The 16682-nt window shown below is 42.3% G+C and overlaps 1 protein-coding gene across 5 annotated transcripts in view; it reads right to left on the bottom strand.

The window, feature by feature from the left end:
• Positions 1-5457: 5457 nt before the first annotated feature.
• Positions 5458-16682, bottom strand: part of LOC111247549 (CD109 antigen-like) — a 123525-nt gene continuing 112300 nt past the window's right edge. For all 5 annotated transcript variants that reach the window (XM_086983262.1, XM_022798601.2, XM_086983263.1 and 2 more), the window contains 7 exons: positions 14289-14401; positions 13660-13862; positions 11560-11654; positions 7810-7976; positions 7459-7719; positions 7218-7323; positions 5458-6961 (listed from right to left, as the gene is read on the bottom strand). In XM_086983262.1, the coding sequence (XP_086839388.1) occupies positions 6762-6961; positions 7218-7323; positions 7459-7719; positions 7810-7976; positions 11560-11654; positions 13660-13862; positions 14289-14401 (1145 nt within the window). In that variant the 3' untranslated portion in view covers positions 5458-6761. The remainder of the gene's footprint in view (positions 6962-7217; positions 7324-7458; positions 7720-7809; positions 7977-11559; positions 11655-13659; positions 13863-14288; positions 14402-16682) is intronic.

The following is a 16682-nucleotide window of genomic DNA, read 5'->3' as shown; positions in this document are numbered from 1 at the left end:
CGCTCCAGGGATTCTTCTTTACTTTGGTAGAAGCTAGCTCACGTTTATTGCCTGCTGCTGTGAACCACTTGCTGAGGCGAAAGGTCGCGGTCTGCTAGAAATTGAAGGACAGATAAACGCACACCCTAACACGGGTATGCGCGGCAACAATGGACGACGATCACCAGCAAAAGCGGCCGGAATAAGCTACAGTAAAATACTAGTTTGCATGGCCTCTATAATATTGCTAGTTCCTTTCGTTCGCTGTTTTTTTCCTATTTTCCTATTACATGTTTCTCTTTCCAGATTTCCTTCTCTGTATCACCTTTTGTACGATTTCTCACCAGTAAGGCTACGGATGCAACCCGCAGCGGCAAGAAATATTTCTCTCCTACAACTATCCGCCAGAGACAGCGGTAACAGCCGGATGGGCAGCGGCATAAACGTTTGAGGGGCGCACAAACGGCCTTCTATACGTGGATACAGCATCCGAGCTCTTACATTCTCTTAGTTTTCACGTCGTCTGGATATCTGCATCGTGTATCCAGTGAAGCATCGGCTACGCGTCCTTTAAAGCACACCACGGGTACGTATGTACATATAGGGATACAGAAAGGCATACTTACGATACTATATACGACGGTAGTATGGACACATGCTTACATATAGTAGTGCGGTCGCCGACCGTCGATTGTTCCTGTGGTCGTTGGCGACCTTATTGCTGCTGGCTCGTCTGTCTCCCTTCTGTTGTGTATCAGTCAAATCCGTATCAGTCCTGTCCAACTTTTGGATCGTCGTCATTGCGCGCCCGCATGCTGGTCTGTTTCCTTGCTTCATTTTCCGAGCAGCCACTTTTCGTTGGTATCGCCGCTGGTATTTCTGCTGCGCGAGGCACCTAAACATTCAGCTCGTAGGGGAGACGCAGTGGGGTGGGGCATTCGCGAGCATAAACTACATACATTAGATAATCGTGATAGTGGGAGCAGGCAGGCTGGCTGGCTGGCTGGCCGGCCGGTGTACAACTGAAAAGTATCTAGTGAAAAATCCCCTGCGAAGAAAGCAAGTAAGTGCAGTGGAGTGGAGTGGAGTAAGCACACAAGACCAGCTAACACAACATCGACAGGATGGCGCTTATAGCGCAGCAGCGATTGACGGCCGCGGCGGCGCCGGAGGAGGCGCAGCATTTGTAGGGGCGTAGCCAGGCGTGGTGAATCGGGTATGGCCTGCGTGGCGTATGCCATTTGCATGCCGAGTAGGACACCGACTTCTGCAGAGCATGTTAGAGCGACCGCCTACGCTTGAAGAAGGAAAGACGCTGTTTATCCTTCGTGAACTGTATGGTTTAGCGAGTGCTGGCGGGACGAGGAGCAGAAGGAGAACGAAGATAAGCAATGAGAACGGGCAAAGGAAAAATAGGGAATACCACACGGGGCAGGAAAACGAAAGACATCTACCGGCAATGGATTGTGTCCACAGCATTGTGCAAGGGAAACAAGCACTGACATCGTCGTTGCCGCAGCAACAACTTACGGCTCTGCCAACCATTTCCCACCAGAAACTTGTTGATAGACTTTCCCTCCGTAACAAAGTGCCTCGGGCTGGAAATGAAAGAGCTAGTCGTACCGCTCTCTGATATCGTAGCTGTTATCTTTTTGACGAGAAGAGACGGTCCGTTATGTAATGCTGGCGTAGAGTTCCAAAAACTGCGAATGAATATATAAAAAAAAAAGTATTCTCTCTGAGGTTGTATGTATAAATAAACCAAAAAAAAGCTATTTGTTGTTGGATAGCAAACATTTCATACAGAAATAACGGGGTAAAAGATTTGTACTTCGTGCGATTAATTTCTTCTTTTTGTTAAAGATCACTGGTATTGGCATACATTGAACAGAGCTCAAGCGATCCCGATGAGAAATATAACAGAATTAATTTCGATTTAAACGGTCTTACATCACAGAGCAAAGTGCACCGTGTACCGCACGGCTATAGTGCTAGTAATTATGTGGATGTCCGTACTTTCGAGGTTTTCTTTTATAATAGCAAGCCGATCGACTTCTCTCCGTACTTCTAATAAAAGTGTTATCGATCTAGGTAGGAAAACCGTTATTATCAGTTTTGTCGTCGAAAAGTCTATTACCAAATTCGCAATCTTGGTTATCACACGCCTGCGGGCAGTTGATAGGACAGGTCTTACCATATCGGTATAGTACTTTGCCTTCAAGCAAAACGTTTGGGAAAATAGAAATTTAACTAGTATTTATTACCGGTTCCTTTGTGGGTGTTACCATTCTTTCAAGGTCTCCTAGCGTAATATCTCTAGCTTTATAATCAGGCTGCATTACGTTATGTATTGTAAACAACATATTTTCCCAATTTCAGTATAACAATGTGCTTTTTTTATGCGATAGAGATTTACATACGTATCGTCGAACAGTAGAGGACAAAAGCACTACTATGATGATACTTTTTGCTTCAGTCAGGTAAACGTACAGAAGGAATGCAAAGGTATACTTACTAACTTACTCGATAGTGATGTTTGTGTTAATAGTGAGAAAATACGCTATGATTAATGTATCGACGGCACACTTCACGCACATTGAAAAGAACAGCCTAACGCTGCATTGAAGTGTATCTGTTGATTAGATAGGTGGTTATATTAGTTTTTTTTTATTAATGTGCAGTTCAATGTGCAAATCAATGGCACAGCAGGATTTCTTTTTAAGCGTGTCCAGCTTAATAACAGTTCTCTTTGGTTGCAGGAGTGTGAAGGTTAAGCCAGCTTTTTTACAAAAAGCGCAGACGCAATGCTGGTAAAGATACCAGACTGATATCACAACGAGTTTTCGCCAAAGTACACGACGGAAACTTCGCCGTTGCCTTTGTGAGGCAAGAGGTTTTTCGTGCCATCGATGTGTTGGCACTATCTCTATACTTAAATGCATCTGAGTAAAACACGGTTCTCTAGGTTTGATTAGAGAATACCTTCATACCACAAGACATAAGTAAATTAAATTCTTGCATCCTCACATGTAATTACTGGAAGAGCCGTATCCTTATAGAACTTTCTGTTGTTATTGGGAGCGAGCAAGCAAGCAGAACAATCCTTAATATCAAAAGCAGTGATATGCTCTCCATTCCCTGCTACTGAACGCGTGCTTCTCGTTAGATCATCACGCATTAGTAAGAAAGAACGTGCATGCTTCAAAGTATGATAAGGTGCAGAGCGTCATAGTCGGTTGCGCCGGCCCTGCCAGTCCCTTGCGTCGTCGAAGTCTCGCTACACTATTTGGGCGGTTAGCTTTGAGGAAAAAGGCTTACGCCAGGACAGAGGTGCTGCTAGCCGCGTGTGTATGGTCTGTCTCTACGAGCACAACGAAACGGCCTTAAGCGTCAAGCAAGTCAGAGCCCGGAAGGATCGAGCTGGCAGGGAAGAGTTGAAGATGCCCTGATAAGATAGCAATGACAAAGAGGTGAGACGCTTTTTTACGTAGAAGGAGAGCACGCACACACCTTTCGTGCGCATCCTTCAGATTAGCGTTCACAGTCTGGCCCGGTTGGACGCAGCTAAGGGAGCTGTGGGTGTGTGGGAGTACGGCTGGGAAAAAAACAGTGTAGCGTCGTAAGAACACCGACGACCATGCAATTGCCACGAAGGTGCGCGGTGAGCCAAGATCGCAGTGGAAACGGCCGTAGCAGCTCTAGAAGAACTTGCGTTACAACGACGGTGGCATCTACGAAAATCGGTGCTGGGGGAGGCGGCGAAAGTGGGCCCGTTAGAAGACTCACTATACATCAAAGTAGAGAACGCATGGTAAAGCGGTAAAAGGATGGAGAAAAAGCATTAGCTGATTGGCGTCGCTGCCTCCAAGATCATAGAAAATCATGCCAAAATTGTCGCCGCCTGCTTTCAAGGAATCATCGCCAATAGGCACATGGACAATAGCGGAGCTAGCCACTGCGTTAACCATCTTCCCATAAACATACAAACACATTCATACGCTTATTTGCCAAAGCTATTCCTCCTCGTTTGCTTGGGACCAGACAATGAATAAATAATCAACTGTACATTTGGCCCCGACCCAGTAGAACGGATGTGACTATGTCCGTTGTTGGGGCGTCAATCAAAGTGTTTCACTGATGGCGCCAGCGGCAGCAGTACCAAAGCGAATCATTTATATTTGGAATCTGATAATGCGGATGTGGCATAAAAGCATACCGACCGAACATAAAAGAAGGTGAAAGTCATTTCCTCCTATGCCTACTAAATTGTAATAATTGCAGTAATAATGCGACCAAGATTAAATATTGCCTTTCCGATGCATGCGCACATCTAGCTTCGATTACTTATATATATTTTTGTCTGACAATGATCAAGTTTTTCGTTCAGACAGCATTGTCCTTTTGTTGTCCGACTCTGCTAGACTATTATACCCTCGATGTTTTCTTTATTGGTATCATTTTTTTTTTTCATTCATGTTTTGTTAGTCTTAAAAATGTCGTCTTCAGTCTTACTGCAGATTTTGGTGTAGCACTCCTCGATCCTGATACTTTTTGGTTCTAGTAGCCTCACAAAAAAACATACTTCTATATATATGTTACTTTTTAATAAAGTAGATTTCCTACATTGTTATTTTGTCCTATTTTATATACAAATCTACACAGATTCAGGAAATTTTTCATCCTTTTAAGATAAATCGAATATATATACGACGACTATAGCATATATATATATATGTTACGCAAAATAGCTGACGCATTACTGAAAGCTAAGAAGTTAAATGTAATGCGAATTAAATTAGTAAATTCATCCTGAAATAAAGACTCATGGAGTTTAGAGTAAAGGGTGTAGGGCTATAATGTGCCATTTTGAGTCGGAAACAGGCTTTCAATTCAAAATGAGATACCGGCTAAATGTCTAGAAATGCCGAGAAAGTCTCTTCTATAATCATTTCCGCAGTTTTAAGTAAAGCGAGCCAAAAAAACAATGCGGCCATTCATTGTACTGTTTCTAAAGCCGTACGAGACAGGATAAATGAAGGGGTGAGCAGTCAGATACCAAGATGAACCTTCCTAGAAATATATGCAAATATTTATTCCAATAAAGATGACTGTTCTTTCAGTCTTCCCGACGACTATAGCATATGTAATAAGACTATACAAAGTGTGGTTAGTTAAACCGTAAACTAATTTATTTAAACCAAAAACGATAGTAGATCGAAAAATGAGCAACGTATGTTTCACAAGTTTTAGCAACTTCCTGTGCTTTTAGTGAATTCCTTAGAAAATCCCTGTCTACACAGTGAGTTAGGTAAAAGCATGATACTGCGATTTTTTCTTTATAATATGTACCAAGCTGTATGCTCGAACTAAACAAATGTCCGCTTTGTTGAATGTTTCCTCCTACATACAGTCTACCTAATTTCTATGATACATACACTCTCTTGCTACCTATTACACGATTGAAAATAAGTGTTTTTATAAATGTAAATAAAGCATCTTTATTACGGGATCAACCTTATCTAAAACGCAGCGCGAGAATCTAGAATTAAGAAATGCGTTATTATTGCTCTTTTTGAACTTTATATCTCATTCTTTTTCATCTGTATGACTTTTTTTTTTTATATTTCTATGATCTCTAAACATCTGTCGTTCCTTCTTTTCGATTTAGCTGTGTACCTCTGTTTCGCTGTCCCTATCCCATGTTTGAAAATTTTTCCCTCCTTGTTATTTTTTTTATCTGTTTTACTATCTAGCAATGTGTCTTATTATTATTTACATTTACGCCGGGTACAACATTCCTTATAAATTTTTCCCTATCTTAAGACAACCTACGATGCTCTCAGAAAGGTTCCATAGGAGTTCAGCATGATAATCATTGTATATATGTTAGCAAAAAGCCTGCATCAAAACAACACTCATTACCCATTCTATCATTATTAAACGACGCTATTTACATACAAACAGCCAAACCGACACACTGGGCCTCCATTTCGTTCTAACCTACCTAAATGGAGAAATAGCTTTTTTTACCCTCTCAATTTCTTCCTAATACTTGCGGGTGGGGAAGAAGTAGGGCCTGCTCACCATCAACGGGGAAGCCGAGTCAAACAATCTGAATTAGTCGCCTAATTTTATGATTATTATTGACTTCAAGGATACTGAAAACTGAAGACTTCCTGCTTATCCATGCTTTAAATTCGAGGCATCGTGGCAATCGTTAGGTCAAGGCAGTGTACCGAAGAGGCTCGCTCAACGCGGTCTCTCCTATTTAAACCATTGTGAAGCTCTAATTAGTAGTTTTCATTTCTTGACTTGTCCCTGCTGTCCCTTTAAGATACCATCAAGTATTGCTTTCCAATTATTGTTAGTTAATGAATTATTTTTATAGCTATCTACATCGATAGATCGCTTTCTGGATAACCCCTCCGCGCCCCAACCTATCCTTTAGGCCAACGCTGTTTTCTACTGCAAAAGACTGCATACTCGCGTCACCTCTCTCGACTTCACCTACATTTTTTTCTAATCTCACGGAGTTTCGCCACCTAACTGAGTCACGTGGTGTACTCATTAAATCTACAGTCGTGCACGCCCACCAAGCGGGACGATGATGACTCGTAGCAGTGATCACACACGTTTACGTGCCGCGGCAACACTAATCTCAGTATCCAGGCACCATCAAAACAAGATGAGAGCCTGCTCATTCATTGTAAGATCATATTAACTGCTATATACACGGTACGCTCGTTTTCATGGTTATTGGTTGTCATCGCCTGAACCAGGCTCTATCTGCACCGTGGTCCGTGAGAGATCAGGCTCGTGACGATGGTGAGTACCACTAGAAGATTTTGGCTAGATGTCCTATAGTACGTGTCCTGGGCGCCGTTGTACGATGGGCACTGTACGCACTGGTAAGAACCGCACACGTCGCAGACTTGCAACGCATGCAGGAATGAAAGATCTACCAGGGTCTGATTTAAACGCTCTAAAATAGGTACGCAGATAAGCAAAAAAGAAGGCACTTAGAACAAATACCAAATATGTATATATTTTTTTGTATAACAGATTACCTTGGTATTGCTCCAATTTTACCCTTACGCCAGGAATCCTGGTTCATAGCTGCTCGATGGTACGCTACTGCTGTTCTTCGTCTCTAAAACTATTATTGTAGATAGCTGTACCATGTAGAAACAAATTACGTCACGAATATAATGTATTGCGTTAGCTATTCGCGGACTGACCGGGTTCGTGGTACTCGTAGACTTTGACGAGTGTGTGCCGGCTCACCACGGCAGTTGGTCGTAGTCTTAGGGCAGTGAAGTTGATGCAGATTGGCGAGGAGTCCAACTGTAAAATGTAAAAGAGAACAAAGAAGCGAATCAATAACGAAATGCGACCCGTCCGCCAAAACAAAAGACAAACAACAAAACAAGCATAAAGTTCCGTAAGGTTGTTGTTACATATTTATAATGAATAACTCACATAATCGAAATAGAACACTGCACGTCCGTCATCGAGAGTGTGTGCATGACGCAAGTTCCTTGCGGTGCCCGAGTGTACGTAATGGAGCAGGGTATCACGGTCAACCCCATAGCCAGTGGGAAGAGCTGCTTCAAGGACGACGAGGCCGCTTACCGCACTCTCACTGCTTAGTCCTCGGACTTCCCCAATTCCACGACCGTCTAGCCAGCTCTGACATGAGCGGAAATGAATCCGAGAATGATTACGTCCCGACGAGAAGACCTGAGCCAATCCGATTAGTGTTACGTTTTCCGCGATTACTATTATTGCTTTCAGCACAATTATAATGATTCGAAAGTTCAAAATGTATACCTTTACGGATAGCGACAACGAGTGTGAAATCGGTGGCGGAGGCTGATGCTGACGGGAACTGAGTGCTATTTGAAGTAAGGCGCTTCCTACGCCACGTGCTCGCACTGTGAGCTGACCCCAAGCATTCGGGATTCGGAACCGTTGTGGTTGGTAACGATTTGCGATTGCTGCGAAGGAATAATGATGAGTATACTACTTGAATGGAACCGTGAATTGATCTTACCAAAGTGAAATCGTTCTAGTGATTTCTAGATACGATATAGGATAAATATATAACAGATACCTTGCAATGTGCACTGTCGTGTGTTAGCTTGTACGGTCGAGTAAATGGCTCAGTAACTGGCCATTTACTAAACCTATTTAGTCAGCTTCATAAATAGTTGCTTGAAAAAATCCTGTATTATGCAAATGTATGTACTTAGGCCATATTGATAAGGACGACGCAATTAACGAGCCGTTCAATTCAGTATTTTGTTCGTTCAATCTTTAGTCAACTCCATTCGCGCTAGAACAGACCGGCGAGAGTAATTATTGTATACAGTGGCTTTTCTTTTTTCATTTATTTAATCGTTTTTATTTATTATTTATTTAACCGTATCGCGCCTGCACATTTTACAGAAGGACTCATATGCAAAATAGCCAAACACATTTCCTCCTAATTTGGCGTCCGTAAGTCAGTTATATAACTCGTAAACTGTTAATGGCTAATTAAGTTGAGCTTGCAATCTCGCTTATACTAATAACAGCAAAAATAACTCAGCTGAAGTTATTTGAGAGGAAATGCTTATTCACTTACTACATGAGAAGCACGTTTCACAGCTTTCTCTGTGAATTTTTTATACGAATAGAGTAAAAGAAGATTATCTTTATACAAGAAGTGTGTTCTAGTTATAACGTCATGGCATAGCTGCAACCCCCAAAGCATGATATGGGTTTCATACAGGGAGGAACAACGAGCAAAGCATATGCACAAATGTTTCAAAATAAGACTAACGGGCAATGTGATTGGTACCTCGATACTATTACAATCTCGATTTACCCCCTTCCCCCGATTCCCCTGACGGAGGCCAATTGCACCTTTTCGTCCAAAGCTGTGTAACGGTATTATAGATGGCTGTGACGAGTATAGGTCCTTCCGCGGCAAGAACAAGCGCGTCTTAATATATCCTTTCCTCCTGCGACCCTTTAAAATAGAAGCTAGTGATAGTTGCAGCTGTGTCATGCACCTGTAAAGGCATGCGTCCACATATGTATGAGCTGAACACACCGACTCTTAGAAAGATTCCGTATCGCATGATGCTGCTGCTCCCCTTCTAATTGCTATAACCCCATGGTGCGCGGTCGTATGTCTGTGTGAGATAACAAGCACAAGAGCCCAGTACAGTAGAAAACCACCAAGACGTCAGCTGCACTGGCTGCAGAGTCTCAACCACTGGGTGCGCCCTGTCCTGGTCGAAACTGAGTAACGCCGGGTCTTGGCTAGGGAAGTAGCTATCGTTGGATTTGGAGTATATGTTCACCTTTATTCTCAGATGCTCAGTGATAATGGAAGAAAGCCTTCGAACTGCTGGGCTCGTAGCAGCGGTTAAGTTGGCGACGCGTTTTAGGCCGACTGCCGGCCAGCCAACTGAACTTAGTGGACCGCTATGGACCGAAAGAAAAGTGCAGGAAGAACAGACGGAAAACAGAAAAGAGAGAGAGAGACATGAAAGAGTGAGAAAGCTAGAAAAGACTAGCTAGAAAGGACTATATATATTAGAGAGAGAGAAATCGCGCGCAAACGGCGTACATTGGCTAAACATTGTCGCGCACCAAATAGACTTTCTGTGGGTGATCACTATAAAAGCAACTGTTAAGCTTAAAAGAAAGTACAAGGTGAAGAGGCCAAGTTCCATGCTGTGTGAGGCAGAGAAAACGAGGAAAATTGGTAAGAGGGGATTTCGGTAAGATTTGGCAGCTTTAAAGGTTTGACTTGACTGAACTGCTGCTGGGCGTCCTATGGGTCGAATTTGGGGAAGGGCCACCCGGACCCATCGTCTTGATAAACACGGCGATAGGCACCAATTCGTATCTGCTATCCTAACAGGTCAAGGACCACGGCCGATGCTGGCTCTTGGAGCAACACTACACGACAGTCGGAAACAGAGCGACGATCAGCTATAAAGCTATCGATCACAGATCTACCGGCCGACAATTGTAGGAAATCAACTACCAAAACACCCAATTCTGAGACTAAACATAATTCTGCGAATTAAGCACGAACAAGTTGAATGGATTTGCTTGCTGCCTTCTTCCAGCTAACGCTGATAAAAAAATGGGGCACGTCGCCCGGATCTATGAACACATACTTAATCTCAACTACGGCTAGATTTCATAATATTTCATAGGGTTAAAAGAAGGTTTTTACTTTGTTTTTGACATAAGTCTATACATATTTCCCAGGCGGCAAGAAGACATTTTAGCAGCCGCCAGGATTTCCTACTGAAAGTAATTTATTTAATCGTTCTCCTAAACAATATAGAAGCTTGGTCTTGACATAAGCATATGTCAATAACGTCGAGATTAATTTAGGCTAGAGAATAAATAACAAGTACAAAGTCAGCGAAAATTAAGTGATTTTAGTTTAGAAATAGTTTAGGCAAGCTTAAACGCTTGAGTAGACTTCATCTACGAAGCAATACCGCGTTAAAAAAATGGTCAATAAAAAAAATCTTGAAGGCAATGTATATATTTCGTCAGTTTATGAAATACGTTGCAAACGCATAAGATATTGTTACATCTTGTACACTGTAATCCTGATAAATACTCTTACGCGAAGCTTAAGTATGAGCTAGGAAACAGTCATCTTCTTTACCAGCGAAGACGCTTCCAGAATGAAATCGTTTTTAGATGTATTCTAGGTGTACACTGATGACACGTTAATACGTAGCACTTACGAGGCACTGTACTAGGGTCGATGAACAACCTCCGAACGCCTGGCGACAGAGAATGGATCGCTTGTTTTATCCGAAAGAAGACATTTAATCGTTGACCATTTCTAAGGACATCAACGAAGAGGCATCCGACCGTAGGCCTACATTGACTTCAGGTCCAACGTGTTTCTTGCTGCCGTTAAGTACATATTTGCTTATCTACAGGAAGATCCAACAGGACAACCAGGCGCTCCTCGCCGGGGGAAGGGGGGAGGGGGGAGTCTTCTTTGATGCGCAATACTCCCGTTAACAAACGCAAAAGTTTGTTTCAGGGACATCGGCTGGTCCCTCGTGACGATCGGTCACGCAATAGTGGTTGGAGTTTTCTCGGGATTATCGACGGGCAGACTTGGTACCCCGTAGCAGATAAGCACGTTGAAAAGGAACTTACTACTGGCTCCCCGCTTTCTTATACAAGTGTGTTTGTCAATGGTTTAAGTTCACAATTTATTGCAAGTAAGTTATAATGAACCAACACCTCTGTTTAGTTGCAAATTGAACAAAAATTGGCTTGCCCCATTAGTAGAATAAAGTACAGCCTTTTCAGGGATTTTGCGTTCTGCATTTTCATATGACTTTATCAATAAGTTATTCGTTACTTTGTTTACTTCTACTCAATATACAGCCCTCCACGTAGAACGGAAAACATTAAGTGTCTGCAAGAATCTGCTATTCAATTTCAACATAGACTCAAGTGTATAAATAGACTCGACGACGTGCGTAGAGTCAATGCAAATAGTGAGCAAGTTGGTAAAAATAGAGGCTTTGGCATACTTACAGACGTGGAACTGTTTGGAGATGCCTGGAAGACATGTAGCTTCAATAGTGATGGTCATGGAAAGTTCGCGCTCCTCAGCCTCGCTGCTAAACACTCTGAAATAGGCCATACACGATAACAAATGTATGTTTATTATTAATGAATAAATAACATCTGTAAATAATATCTTTTAGCTGCCTATTACACGTCAGAACTAAGACTTATTATGTGATGCGTCTCGTCAGAAATATCTAAAGGGTTTATTAGAATACCCTTTATTTTTCAAGGTTCCAATTCTACTATTGGACTACGAAACAAGTTGAACGTTCGTTACGCGTTTACTTTACTATACTACGATTGATCCTGGTGTATTGGGCATTCGCGCACTAACAAATCATCTAGCAGCGTTCGTAAAGCTGTCCTACAAGAAGCTGATTGATGCCATTGAGCATGCTTATCACGATACCCTGACGGTAGCTGACAGTCGATTCAGCCTCGATTTACTAAAATGGACCTAAGTAAGTCTTCGTTCGTTAGTATTTGACTTGTGAAGATTTTAGCCTGGTGACTTGCCGACTGTGGCTGCTGAATGAAACAAGATGATCAGCTCTTGCTTTGCACCTCGCTGTATAAAATCTGTTTAAAAACCAATTGCTATATATATAGTGCTTCGTCGTGGGACGAAGTGTTGCGTTGAGGGAATGCATGGAGGCAAGGGCTGGTCATGCATGACGGGGATGTTGCGACGCTGTCAACAGAATTGACAATGCCGTTTTGTCTATCGCTGCGAACCCATCAGCGCCCGACTAGGATCATGGTAAGCCAATTAAGTGTACGTAATTGAACGAGTCTAGCATGCCCAAAGGACAATGTATGCCAGTTGGGGAGGATGAAGTCACGTACGCTGTCCACCAGTAACGGCGCAATGAACATATCTGCAGAGTAGTACATCTGCAATACAAACGCAGAAACCGCTGCCAGTTCAGGAACTGTAGCAAGGCGGATAGGATCAACAGTGGTTATGGCTGTGGTACCAGCTGGGATTCCCTGGTACACTATTATATGAGATCGGTCTTCGGTGTGGGTGATGTGGGCAGTAGCGGGCCGACCAATCGATGACTGTGGTCAACTGATCGCGGCGTCGACACCGACAGCTTGGTTTACTATGCTAATGGCTGGTGCTCTGCTACTTTGTCTCGAATGTTCTTTTCTCGTACAAGACGCAGTTCTAATTAACAGCGGCATTCCATTCTGCCAGTGCTGCTATTTGGGGTTGTTTCACTGATAAATTAAGTGAGGTTGACGAGTTAGCGCGGGGTGTTGTAGTGCCAGGGGGCGATAGTATTCGGATAGAAGCTTACGAATAAAGCGTGAACAAGGCTTCAACGTTAATGAAGATCCACTTTGATAGTGCACCTGCCTAGATAGGGCAAGTCAGAAAGAAGAAAAGGGTGAGCGACTGAAATAAGGTAAGATAATCTGAAATAATCGAGCCCGCACCAGATGGCAAAAACCAGGACACCCGCCAGCGTTTTCCGGAGTGGAACGAGTCGCATTGCCGTTTGTGTGCTATTTCACTAGGGCCGTATAATCACTATACCAAGTAATTAAACGATCAAGATTATGCAGTGGGAAAAACTCTTCGCAGCGCTATCTGTCTATAATATTATTGATTGCATTGTCTCTTTCAAACATATTAGTAACTATTGAAAAAACGTATCTCACCTTCACTATCTCAGTAAAATACCGTTTGTTTTAAAAGGAAACGCTGGCTATACGAGTACGATGAATGCCACTTAGTTTTCGAGACGGCACTTTCGTTCGCAAAAAATTGCATATATTTTTTTCAAGAATAATAATAATGACTTGAAGTTATCGCTTGGGAAGTTAAACTCCATACCATTATCAGGTACTCGCATATTAAAAACTCTACCAGCTTACGTTTGTATTAAACTCAAACTAAACTAGTTGTTTTTCTTCCGAGTTCACGTATTCGAGTATATATATTACTACGCCAGTTGTATTGCATGCATCGTTGATGGGACTTGGCATGGCGATCTCTCGTTACCTTCAAGCGGAGAGCTGGTTGTCCAAGACTCCGGTTGAAATATAGTTGCTTACCTTTTCTCGTATTCAAGCAGTGCTTCCATAGCAACGATCGTATCTTGAGTCGAGGCCCAGCCGCTTTTGCGGCTTCTTTGTTGCGTTAACCATTCGACAATAGGTTTGACGAGTACGGCCTTGCCATGAAGATACGCTAGCAAAGCGTATGCCGTTGTTTCAACATCAACAGCGTGCAGCTCACTCCGGGTGAGGGGAGTCACCTGTGAAGCGCGTGAAGATCAATCAAAATGCAGGGTTTTGGCAAAAATACCTAGCTGCAATGCCAAATTTCGATGATGATGATTGCTGAAGATAGGTTGTTGCCTAGAAATGATTTAGCGTATTGAAATGATGAAATCTCTATCTATTTTTTAGGTAAAATTGGTAATATGTGCGTCTGTTAGAAATACATAGTAATCCAAACACTATGTTTCGACGCACGCTTAACTATAAAAAGACAATAGCTAAATGAAAGCCACTGCGAAATAGCGTATCGAAGAATTTTCTGATAAAAAAGGAATATTGTCATCTTTGTACCAAAGGAAATATATCGATAATAAAGTACTATTAAATTTATTCGGCGACTGCTTCAATTCAACAGCTCTCTGTAAACATGCGGTCACCAAAAATGTATGACTGAAGCTTACCTGGGGGGGCTGCGACCCTGCCGCAAGAACAAATGGAAGATCACCGTCTCCGCCTGCTTCAGTGACTGAAGGGTTTGTTTGAAATCGCCGCTTCGACCAGTACCGCATATCACCTATTTCAGGTAACCGGAAAAGAACAAGATAAAAGAAAAAAAGCTAATATACACATAATTGTGTGCTTTGGTCAATTTGCCTCTGTGGTATAACCTCATTCTAGGAAGACTGTGGCGACAAACCAACTATGACATCTATTTTTAAAATGTTTTTTTTTTCCTATAGTTGTGATTATCGTATAATATCTGCACAGTTTTCCTATGCGAAAACCTTTTATTTTTACGTAGAGACACAACATTCAAAACTTTTTGGTAGCGACAGTCAATAATCTTGCATTATTATTCTTGCTGTCACAATTAGACCTTTTTCTGATTCTAATTATAATACATATTGTAATTCAAATAATATCAATAAAAAACAAAAAAACTAAATCAAACTACTCAATCATTGGAACACGATGGATTTGCAAAAACCGTAAGCTACATGGGTCCCGAATGACGCTTCCCAATGAGCGTCGAGATGCGCTCTCTAAGGAGTAATAGAACTTTCGGCTTAGCTCAGACACTCAGCTTTTCTGTACCGTCACCCGGACAACATCACACATTTTTATATGTACAAGGGATCACGGGCAATTCATACGAGCGATCCACTCCGACATCCGAATATATGTGAGTACGAGGGCACTTGAAACGTCTCAAAAGTTCCGTGAGAAGCACAAAAACGGCTGGCTGTGAAGTTTATTACGGATAAACAGAGACATACGGTGATGGTCAATGTAAAACTGTGAAACGCTACAAACAGATAGTCGTTTTGTTTGGTAGAATCCGACTTTTGTGTTCAACGCCCACGCCGGGCAGGCTGCAGCTCTTTAAAATTTGTATATATAATCGTGCGTAGTGAATTTGTTCGCAAGACGCATAGAGAGCTCGAATATGATTCACTAGCCAAGATTATTTTGTTACCGACCGGTAGGCTTGATCGGAATACTTCTGATCAAGCCTAAATTGACTATCGCCTAGGACGCCCAAAGATGAAGATTTGCGTCAACGCGGCAAACAAATGTTAGACAAGAAGCTAATAAGCGCCTCAGAAAAATCTCTCCCTAATCAGGGTTGCGGCTCTGATTTCAGGCATCTAGGGCAGTTTTTTTTCCTGAAAGCGTCATAGTTCCGTTCGGGTTAGTTGCATGATCCTGTGCCGCAGCTCGGAGAACTGTTGAAAGCGCAGTGATAACAGCCGGGAAAGATACGATGAGACTAGTAGCGTCTGCGAAATTTGTGCAGAAAGGGTGCACAGCAGTAAAGCCACTCATTCCGAACTATGTATCTATTTTGTATCAGTAGTATAAGTGAATCGTATTAAATTTCGTCCCTTTGTATAAACGTTTTATGGGTAAATGTAAGTAAAATAAATTGTTACAAGTGAATAAATGTTGAAAGCGTGAAGCTTTCTCATTAACAGCACGATTGTTCACCTACAAATCGAAGTTTATACGCTTTAAGTATAATCTGCTTTCACCTAACTAACGTATAGAAGCTTCTCTGCCAATTTTGCCATAGGTTTTTTCCTATATACTTACTTGGCCGCGCTCTTTGGCAGCCAGCCGATTTGTCGTACTTAGCCTCGAGCCACCATGTCGAATCACTACAACACGTCATAAATTACACATATGTTCTAAACTTCGATGGATTTTTCAGCAGCCCAGTTTGAACGATCGGGCTTTGTTTCCGCCGAAAATTCAATATCCACCAGACGACTAAAAGAGAGTCGTCGCTGTTACCCGGTCTTGATTAGGTATTCATCTAGTGCTAAAGCGGATGCTCGAAAATCATAAGTGTAGGCCAAAAAGGACGGTAACCTAGTGCAACTCGCGAGTAATACAATGGGCGAAGACTATTTCCATAGCACCCAACGCCTACCGTTAGCTAGGCCGATCTAGGACGCCTAATACAGGACACAGTTTCCGCTATAAATACGATTGTCCTATGCATGTATATTAGGTTGACGTTAGAGAAAATGAGAATTGATTTGCCTAAACAATACGCTGCTGAAGCTGGCTAGGACATAGATAGACGCCACATTATTCCTTTTGAACCGGGTATGCGAGAATTATGATGCACTGCTCTAAGTAAGTAAGTAAGTAAGTAAGTAAACAATAATAATTATGCTAACGTCAACGAGGACTTGGCTTTACTTCGAAACAATGAAATGCATAGTGAAGTGCTTTGTATTTAAAAATTTCATTGCAAACAGTGGCATCCGTACATCCCTGAGTCTCGCCGGCTATCCAGTCAAAGTACCGGCTCAGAGCAGAGTTACGTAGTCGCCTCTTAGGTCTCT

The sequence above is a fragment of the Varroa destructor genome, unplaced genomic scaffold, assembly GCF_002443255.2.
Source record: "Varroa destructor unplaced genomic scaffold, Vdes_3.0 BEIS01000003.1, whole genome shotgun sequence".
Taxonomy (NCBI): domain Eukaryota; kingdom Metazoa; phylum Arthropoda; class Arachnida; order Mesostigmata; family Varroidae; genus Varroa; species Varroa destructor.
Note: the sequence above shows the minus strand (reverse complement) of the source record. Positions and strands in the feature narration are given on the sequence as shown.